A 25,098-nucleotide genomic window follows, 5' to 3' on the forward strand; every position below is an offset into this window, starting at 1 on the left:
GGGAATTCAGTATCCCTGAGTAGCTACTCTGTGTTATTGGGAATGCTGAATCAGCAAGTCCTGGGACATCAATCTCTTATTTTGCTTTATATTCCTAGTAGCTGACCAACGGGTTGACACAGTAGGTATTCAATAAACACTCACTGAATTAATGAGTAAGTAGTTTTTGATTGCTAAATCACAGAATTCAAAATCAAAAGAAAAAGTGACTTCTACCCAGAACCACTGCTATTGCCCCCTTGCCCATTTGAGGGCATTAGCATGGTAACTAGAAAGAGAAGTCCACCACCCATAAAAGTATCCTATCATGCATTCCACATTCAAATGGATACGCTTTTTTAAACCTGTTTTTAGCCATTGTTCTTTCTTTTAGGAAACAATCAAGAATGGACATACTTGCAAATGAACATACTGGTTGACTGACCTTTAAGCATCTGCACAGCTCCCCAGATGGGAACTATCCTGCACGTACAGAAAATAACAACCACATTGTTGTTCACTGTCAGAAACCAAGGGAGTGGCGCCTTCTCCACACAGCTGCTGGTAGATCTCATTTAGAAACACAGTTAAAGCACTTATAGAACTTTTATTTGCATGTTACACCTCATTAACTTATCTCTGAGTTAGCTGAGATGATAAAGTATTAATTATCACAGTGTAAAAAAAAGAACATTTTTACAAGTTACTGCAATAGAACTATTTTATTAAACTTATGAATGTACTTATTTTGTACAAAACACATATCTTTCTCTGCCCCATGAAGCCACCATTCTAGAACCCCATGCTTATAAAAACACACTTTTGGCGGCAATTATGACAAGGTGAAAGAAAGCGCAATTCCGAAAGTAACAACACATAACCACATAACCAAAGTGGGGAACAAAAGCAGGCAGAGGTTAGTGGGCTTCATGGCTAGCTCTCTGCTGACAGGCCCTCGTCCTGCTCTTAACAGGCAACAATTTAGGAATAAAAACTCCTGAGTATTATTTAAGTAATACCGCCCAACCCTCTTGGTAGCATCCCTCTTCCAATTCCATTTATCCTGATATTGTAACTAATTAATTTGTAACTTCTTTAAGAAATTCCGCCCTGGTTTACATCCCTGTCAGTTGCCCATATCCCTCTGAGCTTCAGAAACACAGAAGAGTAGTAAGTTTCAAAAGGATGTCAATTGAAACCTTTTATAGATGAAACCTACTTCCTAGAAGTCAACCTGCCAAATATATGCACAGCTGGAGACGAGAGATTGCGTAAAAAGTCCGGCTGGAAAATATCTCGGGTACCCAATTAGATGCTGTTATTCTGCGTCTGTGGATTTAAAATGATCATCATCCACAGTGGAATAGATGTGTCCCTCGTTGCTTAGAAAATCCACAGCTTGCCTAGAAAGAAAGAAAAAACCAATGCAGAAGAAAGGAAACTGCCTTTTGGATATGGCTGAATCTGTAAACTTCACTCATTTCCCTACTTCCTATCTTAGCTGAGAAGAATTCATGGCCATTTTGCTCATGGAAGGCTCTTGCAGGGAGAAACACCAGTAAAATTACAAAACTGAGGTAATCCATGGAGACAAAGGCTTTAGGGCTGCCTTGGATGCCTCTCCCAAGTTGTGTAAAGCAAAGAAAATAGGACCTCACTTAAATACCAGTCTAAGCAAACTGAAACCAGGATCTAAAGCTATAGTTCCGGTTGCATATAATGTCTCCCAGTATAAACAGCTATATAAAAAAAATAAGTCCTCACTCATCCACCGACCCTCTCATTCCCCTCTGGGAAATCAAGTTGCAAGAAGGAAAAGAAAGGTCTTTCTAGAAATGGTATGACACCTTCAAATCCTTAAAGGCCCTCAGGGTCAGTGTCAGTAACATATTTAATAAGAGTAACAATTTATAGAGCACCTACTATTGTGACAGACATTCTGCACCTCATCATCACAGTAACTCTAAGATAGGAATTATTATCCTCATCTTATAGGACAGGAAATGGAATGAGACCTGAGTATTCTCTTCTATCAAGACCTAGAATATCAACTGATTTATAGTAGCAACTATCACAAACACCATTAATACTCAGTTTGTTTGATTAGTTCATTAGAATCAGGAAGCTGCTTGTCTAACAGGTTATCAGAACAAGGATGTTGGAAGGACTGTCTAATGGCTTCAGGTCCAGATAGCCTGAGGAACACTGCACAGTGGGGACAGTAACGCCAACGCAAATGTACACCTGAGGACTAGGAGCTTAGGATCTCATTCCTCCAGACTAATATCCACAAGAGGTATCTGGTCAATTTTTGCTCAAAATTACATCCCTTGCACATAATGGGACTTAGTATTTGATGAATGAAAAATGAATGAGTGAAGTGACAGGCAGCACCATCTTTGTGAGTCCTTTTTCTATTTTTCCATGACTGAACAGCTTCGCTTTCGTTAGTCAACGGTTTTTTTAATTTTTTATTTTTTAAACTTCTCATTACCAGGAAATCCTGGTGAGGGGAAACGGGTACAATTCTGGAGCCCTAGTTCACAGAAACCAAATACTCACTTGATTGAGGCTACACTCATGTGTTGGAGCTGATTCTTGAGATCCTGAAAGTTCAATCCTTCAGGCCTTGGGCAAGCCTTAATCAAATTCAGTACCTGAAGATTCAAATCAGAAAGATTTTAGCAACTACTCTGAATCAGTTCCCCTATGTAAGCCAGAATCCCTTTATAGGAAAGAAATGAGTCAGGTACTTAGCACCATTAAGGAAGTAACATAATTTGCAACTGTCTGTGTCTTGCATGTCTGGAGCCACTCAGCCGTTTACCTGGTTCTGGACCACAGTGAGGCCATTTGCTGGCATGAAGCTATTCCCACCGAAGTTCCCAGCTTCACCCATTCCTGGATTGCTGATAGGTGCTCTCCCTGCAGAGGGCTGAATTAAGAAATAAGTTTACAACATTAGTAAATTCACCAATTTAAACACAGTCCTTGCTCTTTTAAACAGCTTAATAAGTAGTTTACAAAAAAACAATTTAGGCAGTTTTTTTTTTTTTTGGCTGCGCCACACGGCTCATGGGATCTTAGTTCCCTGACCAGAGATTGAACCCAGGCCATGTGAAAGCGTGGTTAGAGTCCTAACCACTGGACTGCCAGGGAATTCCCTAAGCAGAGTTTTCCCAATAACAATTGCTTCCCTTGGAAAGGACAGCTATTATCTAATGAGTATTTCATAGGAAGATAAAGTCATTCTCTGAAGCATATCATATCAAACAGAGAAAGGTACTTCCTGGATCCTCCTTTTCTTTTGTGATGTGACAGGAACCAGAGGAAAAATAGCACTGAGAAGAAAATTACTGAGATCTACTATAGTGGTATCTATCTCTGGTGCTTCAATCCTGCAAGCAATTACTGAGTGTCAACTAGGCATGAAGCATTGCAAGGAGAGAAAAGGAGACACAGTTCTCATCACCCTCTTTTCTTCTTTTATACCACCAAACTTTTAAAAAAATAATAGAGGGCCTCCCTGGTGGCGCAGTGGTTGAGAGTCTGCCTGCCGATGCAGGGGATACGGGTTCGTGCCCCGGTCTGGGAGGATCCCATATGCCGCGGAGCGGCTGGGCCCGTGAGCCATGGCCGCTGGGCCTGCGCATCCGGAGCCTGTGCTCCGCAACGGGAGAGGCCACAACAGTGAGAGGCCCGCATACCGCAAAAAAAAAAAAAATAATAATAATAATAGATTATAGTCACTGTTTACATTTCCCAGCACTATTTGGATTCTCTCCAAATATACCTCTGAAACTGTTCTCACCAAACTTACCAATGCTTATCAACCAACACAGCCAGTAATCCCTTTCAGTCCTCATAACACTTGACCTCTCAGAAGCAGACACTGCTGACCACACCCCTCTTGAAATGTACCCCTCCTTAGGCTTCCTGACACCACATTCTTCTGGTTCTCCACTTAATTTTCAAACTATACCTTCTCAGTATCCCTTCTCAGCCTCTTTGTCTACCTGTCTTCCAAAAAGCTGATAGTCCCCCCAGGATTTCATCCCAGACCTCCTCCAAGGCCACAAATCCTTGTTCCCAACCATCTACTGAAGACCTCCACTTAGCTATCTCACGCACTTCAAAATAAAGTTCACTACTTTCCTCCCCAAACCTGCTTGCCCTGGTATATTCCGTTTCTATTAGTAAGTCCAAGCCCAGTCCTATAGACCAAGGCCATCTGTGAGTCTCCACTCGCTCACCTCCCACAGTCTGTCACCACAGCCCATTAATACAACGTGTCGCAGCTCGAATTGATCCTCATCACCCCTGGTCTCCTGACTGGTGTCTCAGCTGCAAGTCTCTCCTACTCCAATCAACCCTCCTCACTGCTCCAAGTAATAACTTCTGATCATGTCTCTCCTCCACCTAAAAGCTTTCAGCTGTCTCCCCCTGCCTGTGAAAATAATATAAAACTCCTGGACATTCAAGACCTACCACAACTAGACATCAAAGTCTGTATTTTATTCTTGACCACCCCCTTTCAACACCGGGAATTCCTGCCAGTCACACACATGCCTCTGACACGTTATTCCATGTCTGGAATGCTCCTCCCCTCATCTGCCTGGGAAACACTCTTCTCATCCTTCAAAGCCCAACTTAATTGTCACTGCCTTTGTGAAGACTTCCCTGACATGCCCCCAGGCCAAAGTTAGTTGTGTTCTTCCTTCCTGGCTCTCACAGCATTTGGCCCATTCCCTCTCATAGTAGCCATCACACTGTTTGCCTGTCACTTTCCCCCATAAGCCCCTTCAGCTTTGCACAGTGCCTGGTGGGCAGCAGGGGACACAGGTTCGAGCCCTGGTCCGGGAAGATCCCACATGCTGTGGAGCAACTAAGCCCACATGCCACAGCTACTGAGCCTGTGCTCTAGTGCCCCTGTGCCACAACTACTGAGCCCACATGTCACAACTACTGAAGCCCACGTGCCTAGAGCCTGTGCTCTGCAACAAGAGAAGCCATCGCAATGAGAAGCCCATGCACCGCAACGAAGAGTAGCCCCCGTTCACCGCAACTAGAGAAAGCCCATGCACAGCAAGGAAGACCCAACGCAGACAAAAAAAAAAAAAAAAAAAAAAAAAAAGTTCATTAAATGCCAATGCTTCGAGGTCATTAAATAAAAAAACCAAAATTCAGTCATGGTCTCTTGTTTTCAAGCTAGATGCCTTCCCATTGCTTGCTGGTGAAACAGAAGTCCTATTTTATGATCCAGTAATACTGAACTGAACACTATTTCTTCCCTGGATACCTCTGCTGAAATGACCTCATGTTCTGCTTCAGGTGCGCCCCTGCTCCCATATGTGTATTTTAAGACTTGGTTTAGGCATCACCTCCTCCAGGAGGCCCTTCCTGATGTCCAGGTCAGGACAGGAAACTCTTCTCTGTGGTTTGACAGCACCCTGCACTTGCCACTCCTCACTGCTTTCACTGCTTAAGTGATCTGAACCCTCAATGCTTAAGGTAAACTCTTTGAGGGAAAGGATTATTTTACTTACTCCTCAATATAACTGTCTATACTCACAGCTTCCACCCATCCTCACTTTAAAACCATTTTTATCATAGAACATTTGATACATATGTATAGGTTATCAAGTATAGTCATAAAATAAACACCATAAACTTTCTACCCATTCTCATTCTTTTTAACCCACATTTCCCCTAACAGCTGCTGAAGCCTCTCTTCTGAAGATCCACGTTTCCAAATCCGACAGACCTCTCTCATCACCTTACTTGACTTCTAGGCAGTTGCACTCCACTCCCTCCTTAAAGTACTCTTTTCAGAATATTCTACAGAATCGCATTTCCTGATTTTCCTCCTGCCCAACTGGCAACTTCTTTGACTTTCTCTGGCTTCTGCTGTGTCTCCAGACTCCGAAAGGCTAGTGTCTCAGAGCTTAGGTCTCTAACCTCTTAACTCACTAGTTATCTCGTTTCATCCGAGGCTTTAAATACCATCCACACGATGACTCCCAATGCTCTCTCTCTCTACCCCTGACCTCTCCTTCCCTGACCTCTCCTTTGAGTCCCAGCCTTATACAGTCAACCGTCCATTCTGGTCTCCATTTTGGTGTCTGACACGTCGCATTTGCTAAGTCCAGAACAGAACTCTGGATTTTACCCTTCAAACCTGCTAGCTTCATCTAGTTACTCAAGCCCCAAACCTAGGAGTTTTTTTTGTTTTTTTTTTTTTTGCGGTACGCGGGCCTCTCACCACTGTGGCCCCTCCCACTGTGGAGCACAGGCTCCGGACACACAGGCTCAGCGGCCATGGCTCACGGGCCCAGCCGCTCCGCGGCACGTGGGATCTTCCCGGACCGGGGCACGAACTCGCGTCCCCTGCATCGGCAGGCGGACTCTCAACCACTGCGCCACCAGGGAAGCCCCTCTCTCTTTTCTTTATATCCTGTATCTAAACCAGTAAGTCCTGTCAGTTCTACCTTCAAAATGTATTAGAATCCAACCACTTCTTACCCAGCTGCTGCTACCATTCCCCAGAATTACTTCTGTTGCTATTGTTGGTGTCTCATAGTCTCCTCTCCACACAGTAGCTCAAGTGAGCTTTTAAAAAAGGTAAATCAGACCACATCACTTCCCTAGTCAAAACCTTCTAAAGGTTTAGTGTCAATTAGAAAAAAGTAATCCTTACTATGGCCTACAAAGCCCTACATGATCGGGGTCTCACTCCCTTGCCTACATCCCTGTACCACCTCCCCTGTCATTTGCTTCACTCCAGACAGTCTGGCCTTCTTGCTGGTCTCAAGTATGCCAAGGTTGTTCCAGTCTCATGGCTTCTGACTTTTTATTACTGCTGCTTGGAATGTTCTTCTCTCATTTAAAATTATACCATTCTTATTTCCTCTATCACTGTCTTATCCTACTCTGCTTAATTTCAGAGTACCTATAACTACCTAAAATTATATATTTGTTTTCTTGTTGATGGTCCATTTCTCTTAAGAATATAAATTTGAGGGCAGACACTTTACCCATCTTGTTCACTGCTATATTCCCAGGGCCTAGAATAATGATTGGCATATACTAGGCTCAATAAATTGAATGAATTTATCTTTGTATCCCCAGGGCTTAGCAAAGTGCTTGGCACAAAACAAGATGCAACAGCTCCAGTCCCTCCTACTGTAACCAGTCCTCCACCTAGCCACCAGAATCATCTAAGGGCACTCTAATACTCAGATCAGCAAACCCATTATGTGGTCCTAGATGGACTCACCAAACTGAATTTGTACCACAGAAAACGTTGAGAAATTTCGATATGAAGCAAGAAATATAATTGCAGGGACAAAATAATGGTGCATAAATTATCCTGTTTAGCCAATAGGTTGGAAGGAAAGCAGCAAAATGCTATCTTAGTTGGGGTTTTTCTCTGAATATGCACTGAAAATCCTGAAGCTAAGAGCTCAGCTGATAATTACGTGTCTACACTTGAAGCCTGTCTTGGCCTCAGTCATCCAAGCCACCGGGGTTAGGGGAACTTGTAATTTTGAGAGGAAAGTGTTTCATCAGGAATAAAATAACACAGCAAAGCTCATGGAGAAAATTTTTTTTGAGGACTGAATGATGCCTTTCTTGTGGCTCAATCTTCAAAATGTCAAGGAAATCAAAGCCAGAGCACAGAAGTGGTTTATGTTTTTTCAGGGAAGAGAAAAAACGACGAGAATGAAGCTGCTCACCTGGCTGTTAGACTTGCTCAGCATCATGTGTGCATTGACTACTTCCAGAATATGTGTGGTGAACTCATTCATATCCTCCAGGGGCATGATCTTAAAGGCTACCAGGCTTTTCTTGTTCTATTAAAATAAAGAGAGAAATGTGAACAAAGAATGAGCACATTCAAGTCAATTTCAGGTCAAAACATTGTGGCTCTTTTCTTGGTTATAGTATTTTACTAAATGAGGAAAATGTGTTATATACTGAACATTTTTAACTCAGAGTTAATCCAAATACAGTCAATGAAATATAGTCAAAAGAACAAAACTAGCATAGAGATGTTCAATGACTTTCCCAAGGCTATACAACCAGAGTCTATTCTCCAAATCCAATGTCTGCCTTCTACACCTAATGAATGCCATAGATGGCAACTGTAGGCTGAGATCTTGTTCTTTCTCTACCTTTCTGTTTGTTTTATATTGAGGAAACCCATTATTTCCTTTTGAAGAAAAAAATAATGAAATAACTTCAATACAACTCCCATTAAACATAGAGACTTACGAAGTCTTAAGTATCCTAAACTTAGGCATGACCCCAGAAACTGCTTCATGCAGATACATTTTAACTGTTGTTTTTTTTTCTGAATTTACCTGAAAAGATCTCAGATGACCAGCCACTTTCACGTATGTTTCTGGAGGAACCACAGTGTTTTCACTGCTGGCATCCTAGCAGAAAAAATACAAACACACCACTTAGGTTTTAGTGATGCTGGTGAAAGCGTCTTCAAAATTTCTAAATTATGTACAGAAAGAGAAAGTTACAAAGTAAGAGCTAAAGGATCCTAATGTAGCACTACCTAGTTTGTCCTGCCTTTTAGAATTTAATTTTTAAAAAATAAAACCAGGAATTAGAATAAAAATATCCAAGTTCTATGTTATGCACATCAAAAAACAAGCAAACAATTATGGCACTCTCATTCAGTGCTCTTAGGCACACAACTTTCTGGTGGACATACTTATTGGCATAGCAACTTTGCTTTTAGAAATTTAAGAAAATAAAGAACATGTATTAAGATTCAGCTTTAATACGGTCAACTAATCTATGACAAAGGAGACAAGGATATGCAACGGAGGAAAGACAGCTGCTTCAATAAGTGGTGCTGGGAAAACTGGACAGCTACATGTTAAAGAATGAAATTAGAACACTCCCTAACACCATACACAAAAATAAACTCAAAATGGATTAAAGACCTCAATGTAAGGCCAGACACTATAAAACTCTTAGAGGAAAACATAGGAAGAACACTCTTTGACATAAATCACAGCAAGATCTTTTTTGATCGACCTCTTAAAGAGTAATGGAAATAAAAACAAAAATAAACAAATGGGACCTAATGAAACTTAAAAGCTTTTGCAAAGCAAAGGAAACTACAAACAAGACGAAAAGACAACCCTCAGAATGGGAGAAAATATTTGCAAATGAATCAATGGACAAAAGATTAATCTCCAAAATATATAAACAGCTCCTGCAGCTCAATATTAAAAAAAACAAACAACCCAATCCAAAAATGGGCAGAAGACCTAAATAGACATTTCTCCAAAGAAGACATAAAAAAGGCCAAGAGGCACATGAAAAGCTGCTCAACATCACTAATTATTAGAGAAACACAAATCAAAACTACAGTGAGGTATATCACCTCACACCGGTCAGAATGGCCATCATCAAAAAATCTACAAACAATAAATGCTGGAGAGGGTGTGGAGAAAAGGGAACCCTCTTGCACTGTTGGTGGGAATGTAAATTGATACAGCCACTATGGAGAACAGTATGGAGGTTTCTTAAAAAATTAAAAATAGGGTTACCATATGACCCAGCAATCCCAGTACTGGGCATATACCCAGAGAAAACCATAATTCAAAAAGATACATGCACCCCAGTGTTCATTGCAGCACTATTTACAATAGCCAGGTCATGGAAGCAACCTAAATGCCCACAGACAGATGAATGGATAAAGAAGATGTGGTACATATATACAATGGAATATTACTCAGCCATAAAAAGGAACGAAATTGGGTCATGTGTAGAGATGTGGATGGATCTAGAGACTGTCATACAGAGTGAAGTAAGTCAGAAAGAGAAAAACAAGTATCGTATATTAACGCATATATGTGGAACCTAGAAAAATGGTACAGATAAACCGGTTTGCAGGGCAGAAATTGAGACACAGATTTAGAGAGCAAACGTATGGACACCAAGGGGGGAAAGTGGCGGGGTGGTGGGGGTGGTGGTGTGATGAATTGGGTGACTGGGATTGACATGTATACACTAATGTGTATTAAATGGATCACTAATAAGAACCTGCTGTATAAATAAAATAAAATTAAAAAATTAAAAAAAAAGATTTAGCTTTAAGTGTATTCATCACAGCATAGTTTTGAATACTAAAACATTTAAAACAACCTACATATCCAACAAAAGGTGCACATTCGTATAATGGGTTAGTTTATACTGTTCCAAATGATAATGCAGAATTCTATTCATTGTCTGCGAAGACCTGCTGTGACTCATGGAAAAAAGCTTATTTCCCACAAGGGGAAACATATACATCAAAACGTTAACAAAAGTTAACTTGGATAATTATAAATGATTTTAATATTTCTTTTTGGGTTTTCTAGACTATGTACCTATTATTTATAAGAAAAATACATAAGCTGACTCAAAGCTCTTTTTGATTATAAAATACATGACTATAAAAAAACTAGAATATAGAATCTATGTGTTTAAAAATAAAAAACACCCCAATTCTCATTACCTGGAGATTATCAACTATTTGCATTTCACTCTACCTATTATTTTACATAGCTGTACCTGTACCACAGATAAAACTTTGTATTCTCTCAAAGAACATTTTAAAACAACTTGGAACTAACACAACATTATAAATCAACTATACTGCACTAAAAATTAAAAACAAACAAACACTTGCAAAAAGTAAAGTTGGATCTATACTTCTCTCCTTTTACCAAAATACATCATTTAATTATAAAAAGACTTAATCATATATAGAGATATAAAAAGAAACCACAGAAATTATAGAAGGAAAAATGAATTGAAAAATAATCTGAAACGAGGAAAAGCTTTTCAAAGTCAAAAGACAAACTAGAGAAATCATATAATTATGATAAGAGGTTACTATTTTTCAGGCTCCTGAAAACAAAAATAAATAACCAAACACTCCTGGGGAATCAAAGGACTTAGACAACTAAAAATCCCCCCACAAATTAACACTGAATAAAGTTAAAAAAAGAATCCAATCTTACTAAAACCAAAGAATTACACATAAAAAATGAGAAAACTCTCAATGACAAGACTGTATTTTTAAACTATGATACAAAAATTTAAGACTCATAAAACCTACTGTTAGGGTGTGGAGAACTAACGGGGAACTCTCATGCACTAAGTAAATTGGTACCTTTATGGAAGGCAATAAAAGATGTAAAAATGTAAATGTAAGATTAACCAAAAAAGAAAGTAGAAACATGTAAAATGTATATTTCCTGCAGAAAACCTAGTTTAAATTGATCTTAAGGAGATCATCTCAATCATGAAGAGATGTACACAAAGATACTCACCGCTGTATTGTCTATAATAACAAATGATGGAAATAAGCTAAATGTTTCCTGACTGGGTCTATAAGTAAGGGATGATATATCCTTATGATGGAACAGGCAGTCACCAAAGTTGATGATGTAAATCTGTATTTATTGACATTAAGAAATCAGTTCCACTACATAGTTTTGAGCGAAAAGAGCAGATTACAGAGCAGTTGCATATCATATTATCCTTTATGTAAAACTGTAAGCATACATCTCATGAATGTACAGATATGCAGAGAGAAATGTCTGAAAGGGTATTTCCCAAAATGTGTTGTAACAGTAGTCATCTTTGGGATGTGGGATTTCAGGCTATCTTTAAATATTTATAAGTGAGCATCATACGTTTTGTATGAGCATGCAGTATTAGGCATCTCTAGTAACTACCTTCCCCCTTGATGGCAGGGACTGTGTCTTTTGCATTCTTTGTCTACCTGGAACCAAGCAGTCTGGTTCAGAATCAGTACTCCAATAATAACTGTTGAATGAATTCTCCTTTATTTTTCTGAGGTGCAAAAAATAAAGAATGCATAACTATCAAGTTAATTCTTCACAGACGACTTGTGGTTTTTGAAGTGAAAATAGCATATAAAGTACGCATTATCCAAATGTTCTATAATGAATGTATTTTAAAAACAGCATAAAAAACCAAGAGGCCTTCTGCCTAATTGAAAAATAAAAAGGGGGCTTCCCTGGTGGCACAGTGGTTAAGAATCTGCCTGCCAATGCAGGGGACACAGGTTCGATCCCTGGCCCAGGAAGATCCCACATGCTGCGGAGCAACTAAGCCCACGCACCACAACTACTAAACCTATGCTCTAGAGCCTGTGAGCCACAACTACTGAGCCCACATGCCACAGCTACTGAATCCTGTGTGCCTAGAGCCCGTGCTCAGCAACAAGAGAAGCCACGACATGAGAAACCTGCACATCACAAGAGTAGCCCCTGCTCACCGCAACTAGAGAAAGCCCACGCACAGCAACAAAGGCCCAACACAGCTAAATAAATAAATTTTTAAAAATAAATAAAATAATTAAAAAAAATAAAAAGGGTAAAAAGAATATATTTTCTTTAAGTCTATTTTCTCCATGTTTATACATACACTCATATACATGTTGCTTTGCAAAAATGGGGCCACACCATGCATACTACCTTTAACATGCTCTCTTCCTCTCAACAATTTATGGTAAACACTTCTTTGTGACAATACATACATTTCTACATCATTTGCAGCATTTAAAAAAATATACCATGATTTAATTAATAATATCCTATTGCTAACATTGAGATTCCTTTTAGTTTTCCATTATTATAAATAATGTGATGATCAACAATCTTACAACTGAATCTTTGCGTGTATCTTTAATTATTCCTTAATTGTACATTTCTGGCAGTGGAGTGCTAGGTCAACATTTCTGAGATGATTTTGATCATCGGCTGGTTTTTGAGAAAGGTGATGCTCATAACATCAAGGTAGGATGGTATCCACTTCCCCAAACAGTGACAAATCACTCCATAAATTAAGCGCCTACTGCTCTCAATAGAAGTGGACATTGCCATTCTCTTTTCCCCTTTGCCAATTTAATAAGTTAAAAATGGTATCTTAATGTTTAGCAAACGTGCTTTTCTTATTGTTGTTGCAATTTGTATTTCATCTAGTATGAATTACTTGTGCATTTCTTTGCCCATTTTCCTAAGGTGTGGTTGCTTTTTCCTTTGTAAGAACTTCCAATAATTGAAAATTTAAAATGTTTGTAATATTTTGCAAAACATTTTCCCACTAATTTAAATAATATTTACTCAGGGCCCACTATGTAACTGGCAGTGTTCTAGGTGCTAGGGATACAGTGCCAACATAAAAATCCTTGTTCTCACAGAGTTTACATTCTAGTGTGTCCTGTCACTTGCCCTTTAACTTTGTTTATCGTACTTTGGGAAGTTTAAAAGATTTAAAATTTTTTATGACATCAAATGTATTGGTCTTTCATGTTAGGTTTCTGCCTTTGATGTCTTGCTTATGTTTTATTTTTATAATAAGATCCGCCTTTAAAAAGTAAGACTAAAAAAGTTCAACGTCTCCAAAGTCCCAAAGTAACCCCACCCTGATTCAAAAACAACTACTTACATCTGTGTCAACCCACTGGCGAACATCCATGGGTGCAGCCGTCATGTCATCTATTTTGTAAACAATGTTGGTTGCAGCCTTCTCTGCATTTCTGATTATCCCCACAATAGTGACCTAGACCAGAAGAAAAAAAAATTTGGTTTTCTTGGAAACCAAAGCAACACTTATGTATTTTCTTAAAAATATTTATTTATTTATTTATTTGGCTGCACTGGGTCTTAGCTGTGGCATGTGGGATCTTCACTGCAGCATGCGGGATCTTTAGTCGTGGCACGTAGGCTCTTAGTTACGGCACGCAGAATCTAGTTCCCTGACCAGGGATTGAACTTGGGCCCCCTGCATTGGGAGCGTGGACTCTTAACCACTGGACCACCACGGAAGTCCCTATGTATTTTTTTTCATAAATTTATTTGTTTATTTATTTATTTTAGGCTGCATTGGGTCTTCGTTGCTGCGCACAGGCTTTCTCTAGTTGCAGTGAGCGGGGGCTACTCTTTGTTGCAGCGCGCGGGCTTCTCATTGCGGTGGCTTCTCTTGTTGCTGAGCATGGGCTCTAGGCGCACGGGCTTCAGTAGTTGTGGCTCGTGGGCTCTAGAGTGCAGGCTCAGTAGTTGTGGCGCACAGGCTTAGCTGCTCCACAGCATGTGGGATCTTCTCAGACCAGGGCTCGAACCCGTGTCCCCTGCATTGAGGCGGATTCTTAACCACTGCACTACCAGGGAAGTCCCCTATGTATTTTTAAATGATGTTAGTTTTATCTCATTCTTCATTCCTACGATTAAGTGACTCTTCCACAAATTATTTTTACTTACCTGTGAAATCTCAACATTTCCAATTTTGAACACTTCATCAACCAGAGTAGCAGAAAGCAGCTGAGATATGGTACAGGGTACAATATGCTGAGCTCGGGCTCTCTGAAAAAAAAGTATGCATACATTCAATTAAGAAAATAATAACTACTGTTCATTTAGCACCTGCTATGTGCCAAGCACTTTACATATATTATAACAATGAATCTTCAAAATGCACCTCATTATCCCTGCTTCACAGAGATGAAAACCAGGGTTATATAGCTAACAAATGCCACACTTCAGATTTCAAACCCAGGCTTGTCTGACTCCAAAGCTCCTGATGAATGGATAAGTTTGTGCGGTACTAGAGATCACCAAAATGAGTAGGCCAGAGTGCAAAGAGCATAAGGAAGATGACCTGCTTCTGAAACAGACTTTTAAAAGGAAACCCCACCTTTAGGAGCTGGCTTTTTATCACAGATGAGATGGTACTCAAAGGGGTTTGAGAGACGGCCAGCAGAGACAGAACACCAAAGTTGTTCTAACTCTCATGATAAAATGTAACAGAAAGTTAGAGGTACAGCTTTAGGATAGATGTTCTGACAATCAAATGTGAGCATGGGGAAAATGGGATAAGGGCTTGGCCACACTGGACATCTTAAAGGAAAGGGACAGGAGGTGATGGGCAGAAGAGGACACCCAAATCACATCCAGAAGCAGCCTAACACCAGCATAAATTCTTATTTTTGCGTACCACCGGGCAGAGGTTGTTTGGGGGACAAAAAGATGAGTAAAATCGAATAGGATTTGCCTTCAACATACTCCTAACTTAGGGGAGGTAAAAATGTAAATAACGAGCCTGATCTTGATGCACTATAGAACAAGATGCTCTATGTAGGATCTCGGAAATATTTTTGGCAATTTCAAGAAGAGGGAACATTTAGGCTGGTCCTTGAAGCACAAGAATTTCGACAGTGAAAAAATAGTGGGTAAGGAATATGCATTATAGGCTGAGGGCAAACATGCACTCTCATAGACTCTTAGAGGAACCATGTACAAGATGGAAAAAGCATGGTGGATTAAAGATTACGGTTCTTCCTGTTGGAGATCAACAGGATGTAACCCAGTAACTGTTCCACGTGTAAGACTGAACATAGTAGACTCTTGGTCTTCGTGGATTTAGCAGTTGAAGCTTATCCCTGAAGGCCCATGATACTAGCAACATTTCACTTTGCTGAAGCATAATTCTGAATGGTGAATATTGCCAGGATGGTAGAAAGTAAGCCTAGCCAACTACCAGCATACATGTCACAACAGGCAGCAGCCAAGCTTGAGGGTAAAGATTATGGCTCAACCACTCAGGAGCAGTGTGCTCTTGGTCACATTTCTCTATTCATCTGTACCTCAGTTTCCTCATCTATAAAACTAGGAATAATAAAATCATTAAAAATCATTATGAAAATTAAATATATGGTGAAGTACCTAGAATAACTGGCATACTGTAAGCACTCAATAAACATTAGGAATTATTAGGTCAGCTATTGTTCCTCACTCTTTATATCTGCAATAGCTTTTAACAAGGATGTAAAGGAATCAACTGTGTTTTTCAATTTAACTTTATAGTATTTTATAAGTGAAGTTATATGCTATATTAGTATTTATATATTTAAAATTTGCTGAGGTCCCAGGATTTAGCTCTCATAATCTGCTATGCATTTTTCACCTATCACACCTGAGATTTTCATTGTATCTTCAGCATAAGAAAACTAAGAGCCACTGTGGTAACAGCAGCAAGAATATGGGCTTTGGAGCCAGAAAGTCCTACAGACCTGTGTTCAAATTCCAGCTCCACAGACCTGGACACATCACCACCTATTCTATAAAATGAGGATATCTACCTTTTGAGTTGTAAGTGAAATATATAATGTATATGAAAATGCTAATCCCAAGCTCCACATGTAGTAGGTATTCAATAAATATTATTACTCCTCAGGGAAAAAAGTTACAGATGGGTAATTATTGAGGTGTTAGTAAATACCTTCAAATTCATCTCAAATCACAGCGAGTTCTTGTTTTTTAATGAGCACCTATTATGTGCCAGGAACTGATCACAAAGAGTTTCCAGTTTGCTCCAAAGAGATTCACAGAGAGGGTGTCAGCACAAGTACTGATATGTTTAATTCTGAAAAAAATTCTTTTCTAACTGACTATGAACCACTGGCTACTCTGACAGTACTACAAAAAACCCACCATTTTTAAAGGCAAAACATGGTCAGTATTAGAAATTTCACGATTCAATCAAATATAACAGGTTTATAGTCGACAGGAAACATTTTTGATGGAGTGTTTATCTAATTTACTGTGGAAAAGGCACTAGATTTAAACATAAAAAGACCTGGGTTTGAAACTCCAGTTTATAACCATCATTGTTCTCCAAAAAGCAGTCTTAATACACAGCCCCAGGTAGGGATACTGAGATTAAGAATTCTAACAACCAGAATGAAGAAAAATAGTTAAGATAAAGGAGAAAAGATGAGAACCAATGATCTTTTGTTTTTTCCTTTACAGCCTCAAGGAAGACAAAGTTAGAGGACTTGGAGTCCCCTCTGGTCTTCCTGGGAAAAAGAAAATTACAACAGACAGAAGTTGCTCATCAGATTTTGAATTTGTGCAGCATCATGTGTGAACTGTCTAACTAGCTATGCAAGCTCAGGTGTCCCTTAATCTCCCTGAGCCTCTGTTGTGCAATGCAGTAAATAATAACTCACAGGATCATATAAAATAATCATATGAAAAATATAAAGCAATGCCCAAATGTATGGGAATTATCAATGGATTTTTTTCCCACTGACACACCCTGGTGAATTAACAGTTTAGGTAAAAGCTTATCAACCTGGACATAAAACACAGAAGCTACTAATACTGAATCTTGACACCAAATCCTATATTTTTTAAAGGATGAAATCAACAGCAGCTATTAAATTGAAACTCATTTCTGAAAGAGCGAACAACAAGCATTTGGACAGCTTTTCACTGATCACTTTCCTATACATTTACCTTATTTATCAATTCTCAGAATCACCCTGGGGCATGAGTAGTACTAGTACTATTATCAGACGAGAAAAATCAAGGGCCACCAAAACCAGCAATGCAAGCTGCTTCGCTAAACTCACACCACCAGTTAAAAGGCAAAGTTGATTCTAGACACCATGTATTCTGGCTCCAATGCTCAGGTTCTTTTTAATAATACTCTCTGGGACCATTTACTGAAAGCAACTCTGGGGCAGGTGTAATTATATATATCATAATATTAAGTCTCATACAACCTCGTAAGGTATCTATTATTAACCCCATTTAGTAGGTGCCAAACAGATTTCCAAGAAGGTATCATTTGTCCAATGATACCCTGCAAGGAGTGTCAGAGCAATGGTGGATCATAGATCCACGAGACTTCAAAGACCATGTTCTTTCCACCGCATTAGAGCACCTCATTACATTTCATTTAAAAACGACTTCCGATACATGAAGAATGTAAACTAGGCTATACAAACAAGTTCCCTTCTCCCACAAAGTTGATTCATTAGTTCTATTGGTAAATTTCAAAATAAAGCTAGGAAACAATGGATGCAAAATTAGGGGAATTTCATTTTTCAAAATTACAGCACTCAATTTTAAGATTCGATAAGATAATAATTGACAATTATCGTATCAGCTCAAGTTTAACACCCTTCCTTCATCGCATAAATTTCCTCTCACAGATGAGTCAGTAGCTTCCGGACAGTATAAAATAAAACGAAGTACGCTTTCAACCTACAGATTTCTTTTCGGCCTGGGAAGGTGTCGGTGATCCAAAGCCCCCAGGGGACTGTGTGTAGCCTCCGGCTCCCCCAAAAGAGGAACTGCTATAGCTTTCAAATCCACCTGGTTTTAAACAACAACGGTATTAATACCTGTTCCGCCCTCCAAGCCTCTGAAAAATCCACAGGACCCCCCAGACTTCACCCTAGCCACTTCCAGCGTCTCCTTAACCTTCCCCTGACCCCGCACGCCGGCCGCGGCCGGCCCCCGCCCCTCCCCCACCCGCGCCGCCACAGGCCTCTCCCACCCAGCCCCTTGCTAAATCCTTCTTGCGAGTCTCATAATCCGCCCCACTCATCATTACTGGTCCACATCTTCGTCACGATTCCCTCAGGAAAGAGTTCCAGAAGATTCCGGCCTGGTGGGTTCCCGTAACCGCCTCTGGACCCTGCGGCGCCCGCTCCGCTATATCTACTTTTCGCAGGAGCCACAAACTCCTTCCCGCGAAAGACGGAGCCAGTCAGCAGCCAGAACTCTTCTCGCTTCAGCCAATCAGTGCTCACGAATCTTACGCCTTTTCCTGTCTTCTCCAGCCGCGCTCCTGAAAACGCGCACTCTGCTCCAGGGAAGGTCGGAAGCCTCTGAGGCCATCGTTATTAAGGGCAAAATAGACTGCGCAAGCGGAAGTAAGTCTGAGGGACGTTGTGATAAGACGGTGTCTCAAAAAAATAACCAATCAAGATGATATTTCCGCACCTCAGGCCGTGTAATCCCACCCCCCGTGACTCCTTACATCACTTCCTTTGTACGGCCTCCTCTTGTTCCCGCTAAACTCTTCCCAAGCGACTCCTTAATCTAAAGGGTTGTAGAATTCCTGCTTCCGCATCTGGGCCTGGCGATCACGTAGCATTTGCGCACCCGGGGAAGTCACAGTACTGGCTTCACGGCACCTCGTGGAGTTGCATGTTCTTTTCCTTAAAAAGCCAAGTTCAGTTCTTTTATTGCCACCTCCTCGTCCTGATTTTCCCCAGTGAGGCTATGAGAAACCTACACTGTCTTTCCCAGAATGGCAGAAGATCTGAGAATGACATCCCCCCAACCTGTTCCTCACCCTGCTCTAATCCAGCTTCGCATCCTCGGTTGCCTCAAGTATTCCTCATATAACACAGTTGTGTCCCTACTATAGAGAGTGGAACACGTCTGTCAGTTCTTTGCTCTAAATACTACTATCTTGTTAGGACTCCTCCTCCCTCCCCCAATTAATTTATTTAAAAATATTTATTGATGTCTCTTTTGTTCCCAGCTCAGTACTGGCCACTAGGATTCAATGGTAAATAAGATAGACATGGTCCTGGGCTTTTGGGCCATTGTATTTCCTTTGCTAAAACTGCAGGCACTGTTTTTTGTTTGTTTTTTGGCTACGTTGGGGCTTTGTGGCTGCTGCACGGGCTTTCTCTAGTTGCGGCAAGCAGGGGCTACTCTTCGTTGTGGTGCTCGGGCTTCTTGCCGCGGTGACTTCTCTTGCTGCAGAGCACGGGCTCTAGGCACACAGGCTCAGTAGCTCTACGACATGTGGGACCTTCCTGGACCAGGGATCGAACCCGTGTTCCCTGAATTGGTAGGCGGATTCTTAACCACTGCGCCACCAGGGCAGTCCCGCAGGCACTGTCTTAAATATTTTACATTAATTAACTCAGTCCTGTGAGGTAGGTAAATACTGCTGTTGTCCCCAATTTACAGATGAGAAAACTGAAGCTGAGTTGTGGGAGTCTGTATTGAAGCCCAGGAAGTCTGATTCTATCAACCAGTGTAGTTAGTATACCTTCTTGAACATTCTAGACCTGGGGCACAAACTCACATGACAACTGGGGTCAGTCAGGAAAACTGTAAATATAGTGGATTGGATAATGGAGGGGAATTTTTTTTTTTAATTATTATTTTTTTTTAACCCCACATTTTGTTTATTTTATTTATTTTTTTTTTGGCTGTGTTGGCTCTTCGTTTCTGTGCGAGGGCTTTCTCTAGTTGTGGCAAGCAGGGGCCACTCTTCTTCATCGCGGTGTGCGGGCCTCTCACTGTCGCGGCCTCTCTTGTTGCGGAGCACAGGCTCCAGACGCGCAGGCTCAGTAGTTGTGGCTCACGGGCCTAGTTGCTCCGTGGCATGTGGGATCTTCCCAGACCAGGGCTCGAACCCAGATTCTCAACCACTGCGCCACCAGGGAAGCCCCGAGGGGAATTTTTTAAACTTTTTTCTCCACAGTAAGAAAAGCAACCACACAAGCATAATAGTAAATAGCAACTGACATAAAGAATATGGGGTCAGTGTTGCCAGGGCATCTTAAGTTTTTTTAGCAGGTACCAGAAGCCTTCATTTTTATGTAAAAATTTCAGAATTTTGTTTATAAGTAAATTTAAAAATTAAAAGGGACTTCCCTGGTGGCGCAGTGGTTAAGAATCCGCCTGCCAATGCAGGGGACATGGGTTCGAGCCCTGGTCCAGGAAGATCCCACATGCTGCGGAGCAACTAAGCCCGTGCGCCACAACTACTGAGGCCATGTGCCACAGCTACTGAAGCCCGTGCACCTAGAGCCCATGCTCCACAACAAGAGAAGCCACTGCAATGAGAAGCCCGAGCACCACAATGAAGAGTAGCCCCGCTTGCTGCAACTAGAGGAAGCCCGTGTGCAGCAAAAAAGAAACAAAGCAGCCAAAACAAACAAACAAACAAAAAATTAAAAATGCTATATAGGCCAAAGAAAAGGTATCTGTGGGCCAGATGTTGATTGTGTGCCGTTTCTTTCCTACGTAAATTCTGTTAGCGTCCAAATCATTGCTGAGAAATAAGATACAGCCAAGAAGAAAAGTCATATCAAGATAACATTATTATATTAAGCCTAAGGTGATTGAAACTTTCAGAGTCTGACAAGTAAGAGCATATTTATGATATGTAGGATAAAATGTTAGCAATTAAAAGTAATTGGGAAATTTAAGATGTGGGTGCACTTGGAATAGTCAGCCTCATTTGCGGTTCAACTAGTTATAAATTCAGCTGAGAGGATCATACTTTTAAAAATAAATAAAATGAAATATGAATATCTTAAAATATAACAATGCAAAACGTCAAACTAAGGTTTTTGCAAATCTTTTCAAGAACTTGATGATCTGATACATTGAGCAGAGGGCTCAGTTTTCAATTAGCGCTAAAATGATTAGTATTTACCTTTTGTTTTGGGAGGGGCAGTGAATTCGTCTCTCAAGGTTTAGTTTTATCAAGTTGAAGTCTTCCTGTCACATAGAAGGGATTTCTGAGAAGTCTTCCGTTTCCCTCTCCTGGTAGACTGCTATCAGGGAAAGCCACAGCAAGACTGAGAAAAGGAGAAATCACCCTTTAAAAGCAATCTGGTGACACATCCATTAGGATGGCTACTATTTTAAAAATAGAAAACAAATGTTGGTGAGGACATAGAGAAATTGGAAACTTTGTGCACTGTTAGTGGGAATGCAAAATAGTGCAGCCACTATGAAATATGGTATGGCAGTTCCTCAAAAAATTGAAAACAAAATCATCATATGATCCAGCAGTTCCATTTCTGGGTATACACCCCAAAGAACTGAAAGCAGGGACTCAGTTACTTGGACACCCATGTTCATAGCAGCGTTATTCACAAAAGCCAAAAGGTGGAAGCAAATCAAGTATCTATTGACAGATGAATCAATAAGCAAAACGTATGTGACATACAATGGAATATTATTCAGCTTTTAAAAAAGGAAAAAAATTCTGATACATGCTAAAATATGGATGAACCTTGAAGACATTATGCTAAGTGAAATAAGCCAGTCACAAAGGACAAATATTGTATGATTCCACTTATATGAGGTACATAGAATAGTCAAATTCATAGGGACAGGAAGTAGAATAATGGTTACCAGGGGCTGGAGAAAAGGAAGAATGGGGAGTTATCATTTAATGGGTATGTTTCCACTCGGGAAGATTAAAAGTTTCCCTACTTCCCTGGTAGCAGATTGGTTAAGAATCTGCCTGCCAACGCAGGGGACACGGGTTCAAGCCCTGGTCTGGGAAGATCCCACCTGCTGCAGAGCAACTAAGCCTGTGCACCACAACTACTGAACCTGTGCTCTAGAGCCTGTGAGCCACAACTACTGAAGCCCGTGCACCTAGAGCCCGTGCTCCGCAACAGAAGAAGCCACCGCAATGAAAAGCACGCGCACCACAAGGAAGAGTAGCCCCCGCTCGCCAAAATCCCACACGCAGCAACGAAGACCCAATGCAGCCAAAAATAAATAAATAAATAAATAGATAGGTAGATTTTTAAAAAAAGTTCGGGCGATAGATAGTGGTGATGGTTGCACAACAGGAAGGTAGCTAATGCCACAGAACTGTACTTGAAAATGGTAAAAAGGTAAATTTTATGTTGTTTGTATTTTAACACAATTAAAAAATTTTTTTAATCCACCCTGGTGTTTATTGAGTATATGCCACAGGCCAGAAATGCGCATTATCTCTGCTAAATTCTTCATATGTATTATCTCCCAAAGTTTTTGACCTGCCATTTAAACCTCCAAGTTCATTTTGCCTCCACATTATAAATACACATATTTTAATCAGAATGTTCTCAACACTGATGAATTTTCATTTAGACTTAATTTCCTGTTCAATTTTTTGTATGGTGAGATTTAGCCATTTCTAATTTTTCCATTTTCAATTTTGCAGAAATCATTGTGAATCAATTCTTTCCTGGGCAAACTTTACAATGAGGGTTAAATTCATCATTCAAATTTGATCCATACCAAATTTTACTGGTTTTTCACATCTGCCACTATAGTTTCATGGGTGCTCATTTCTATCAAGTACAGTTTGATTCAGGGGATTTCTGGTAGTTTTCAATGCTCACAGGATGTGATTCTCCTTTTTTTTTTTCCTAAGACAATTTTACTGGATGGAGTAGCTATTTTCAGTTTTATATTGTACTGATTATTTCCACCAGTAATAATCATTATGAATTGGATAATACTGATAGAATTCTTTTAATATCAAAGAGGCTTTTATAAGTGTTACAGAACACTATTTGTTTAATGCTCAATTTTTTAACTCTTATAGGTAATAATCCTTGAAATCAATCTTTTGGGTATTTAAACATTGTTTACAAATTTAAATATCCTTAAATTTTTAAACTGCAATTAAAGTGCTAGTATGGCTGGCTGATTCTTATGAATACTTCAAATATCTTAAAGAGCAGACAAAATACAAAAATGATAATTGTGAAGTTAATGAAGTTGAAGTTTCAGGGCTCTTTGCTTGCACAGCCTCTTCCAAAGCCCTTCTTTTGTTTAGATACCTCTTTAATATCTTACTTTGCATTCTTTTTCTTAAATAGGGCTACACAAATTGTTTTAGCCTCAGGCCCAACAAAATCTGGTGCCTCCTGTCTCCTGCTTCCTTGGATCATTGCTTTATTTATTTTATCATCCTATGGTTTCTGTAGTATTATTCTTGGCTTTCAAACATTCAGTCAGACTGAAAAGAAAAAGAAATGTCATCTTAATCCAGTTGAGGTTATTGGATCTGGGTCTTCAATCAATTTATTCTTAGTCAGGTCTCATGACTTGCTTGTGTGGTCCAAGGGGACTGTCATCAGGCCACAGATGACTAGGCTGAGCTTCCTTTTTGTAATATCTGTTAGACTTTTAAAGTCATACCTTTCTCTTAGGTTTTCATTGTTTGCAACCTGTCTTTTCTCAAAATCATGGGCTTTCAGTCGCACTTGGGCAGCATTATATAAACTGCTGTCCTGCTTTTTTCTTTTAATTAGTTAATTAATTAATTAATTTATTTATTTATTTTTGACTGCATTGGGTCTTCGTTGCTGGGCGCAGGCTTTCTCTAGTTGTGGAGAGCAATGGCTACTCTTTGTTGTGGTGCGTGGGCTTCTCATTGTGGTGGCTTCTCTAGTTGCGGTGCACAGGCTCTAGGCGCTCAGGCTTCAGTAGCTGTGGCATGCGGGCTCAGTAGTTGTGGCTTGCGGGCTTATTTGCTCTGTGGCATGTGGGATCATTCCCGGACCAGGGCTCGAACCCGTGTCCCCTGCACTGGCAGGCGGATTCTTAACCACTGCACCACCAGGGAAGTCCCCTGATGTCCTGTTTAATACATTGATGGGGACTTTTGCAAGTTTGAAAATTCATGTATTCTTATTGATATACTATTTTGTTATATACTTTATAAATAGGCATCTAATTAATAAAAGAAGCAAAGTGTCCATGTGTGTTTACTTATGAAAATAAACAAGTTAAACATATCCTGTACTAGTCACAGTCTTGTGTGTTTCAACTACCTTTTCATGTTCTTTTTTCTATGTGGACTGTTATCCTGAACTCACGGCCTTTCACAGATGCAAATTCTTCCAAAAACTGTGACAGTAACAATAAGAAAATCATTATCATATTATTATTAATGCTGCAGTTGTCACATCTTGGCCAGTGATGGGTTGGTTCCTTGGACCTATCAGCACTAAGGAACCTCATGTTCCTTAAAGCCTTCTGGCTTTCTGGCAGCAGGAGCGCATCCCACCCCATCCAGCCTAAACTTTTTATTTCCCTAGACACGGCCTCAGTGCTCCTCCTTTGAATGGAGAATGGTACAGGGGGCCGCTGCTGTTAGAGTCCTCTTAGTAGTCACTCAGGAAGGGAAACATTTATCTTTTAAGGTTAGGAGTTTACATGTATTTTTCCAATTTAACATAGCATGTTGCTATACCTTACATTTGTTAAGCTGACAGATAAATTGTGGATAGTTCTTTTCATGCCTTGGAAGAAAGGGCATTAGATTGGCAAAGACATAGGATCTGGGTGTGTCTCTGGATTGGGAGGGCAGGATCTAATGTCCTGCTTTATTCACTTCATCTTCACAGCAACCAAACGAGGTAAGCGCTATCATCATCCCCATTTTACAGACGAGGAAACTGAGCTTCCCAACCTTTTTTTATGTTATATGCGCATGTAGAAAATAGTGCTTGTGTGG

The 25,098-nt window shown here is 40.2% G+C and overlaps 1 protein-coding gene across 2 annotated transcripts; it reads right to left on the reverse strand.

Moving 5' to 3' along the window:
* Nucleotides 1-682: 682 nt before the first annotated feature.
* RPA2 (replication protein A2) lies at nt 683-18,725 on the reverse strand. Of its 2 annotated transcripts, none has more exons than XM_082612580.1 (9): nt 18,632-18,725; nt 18,076-18,182; nt 14,283-14,384; nt 13,471-13,584; nt 8,343-8,417; nt 7,716-7,832; nt 2,807-2,914; nt 2,542-2,636; nt 683-1,382 (listed from the first exon to the last, which is right to left on the reverse strand). In XM_082612580.1, the coding sequence occupies exons 1-9, from the start codon at nt 18,708-18,710 to the stop codon at nt 1,298-1,300; spliced, it is 882 nt and encodes a 293-aa protein (XP_082468706.1). In that variant the 5' UTR covers nt 18,711-18,725; the 3' UTR covers nt 683-1,297. The 2 variants fall into 2 exon arrangements, with proteins under 2 accessions (XP_082468706.1, XP_082468705.1); XM_082612579.1 differs by lacking the exon at nt 18,632-18,725 and adding an exon at nt 18,424-18,612.
* Between the last annotated feature and the right edge of the window lie 6,373 nt (nt 18,726-25,098).

Source organism: Mesoplodon mirus, assembly GCF_964341445.2.
Source record: "Mesoplodon mirus genome assembly, chromosome: 3".
Lineage (NCBI taxonomy): Eukaryota > Metazoa > Chordata > Mammalia > Artiodactyla > Ziphiidae > Mesoplodon > Mesoplodon mirus.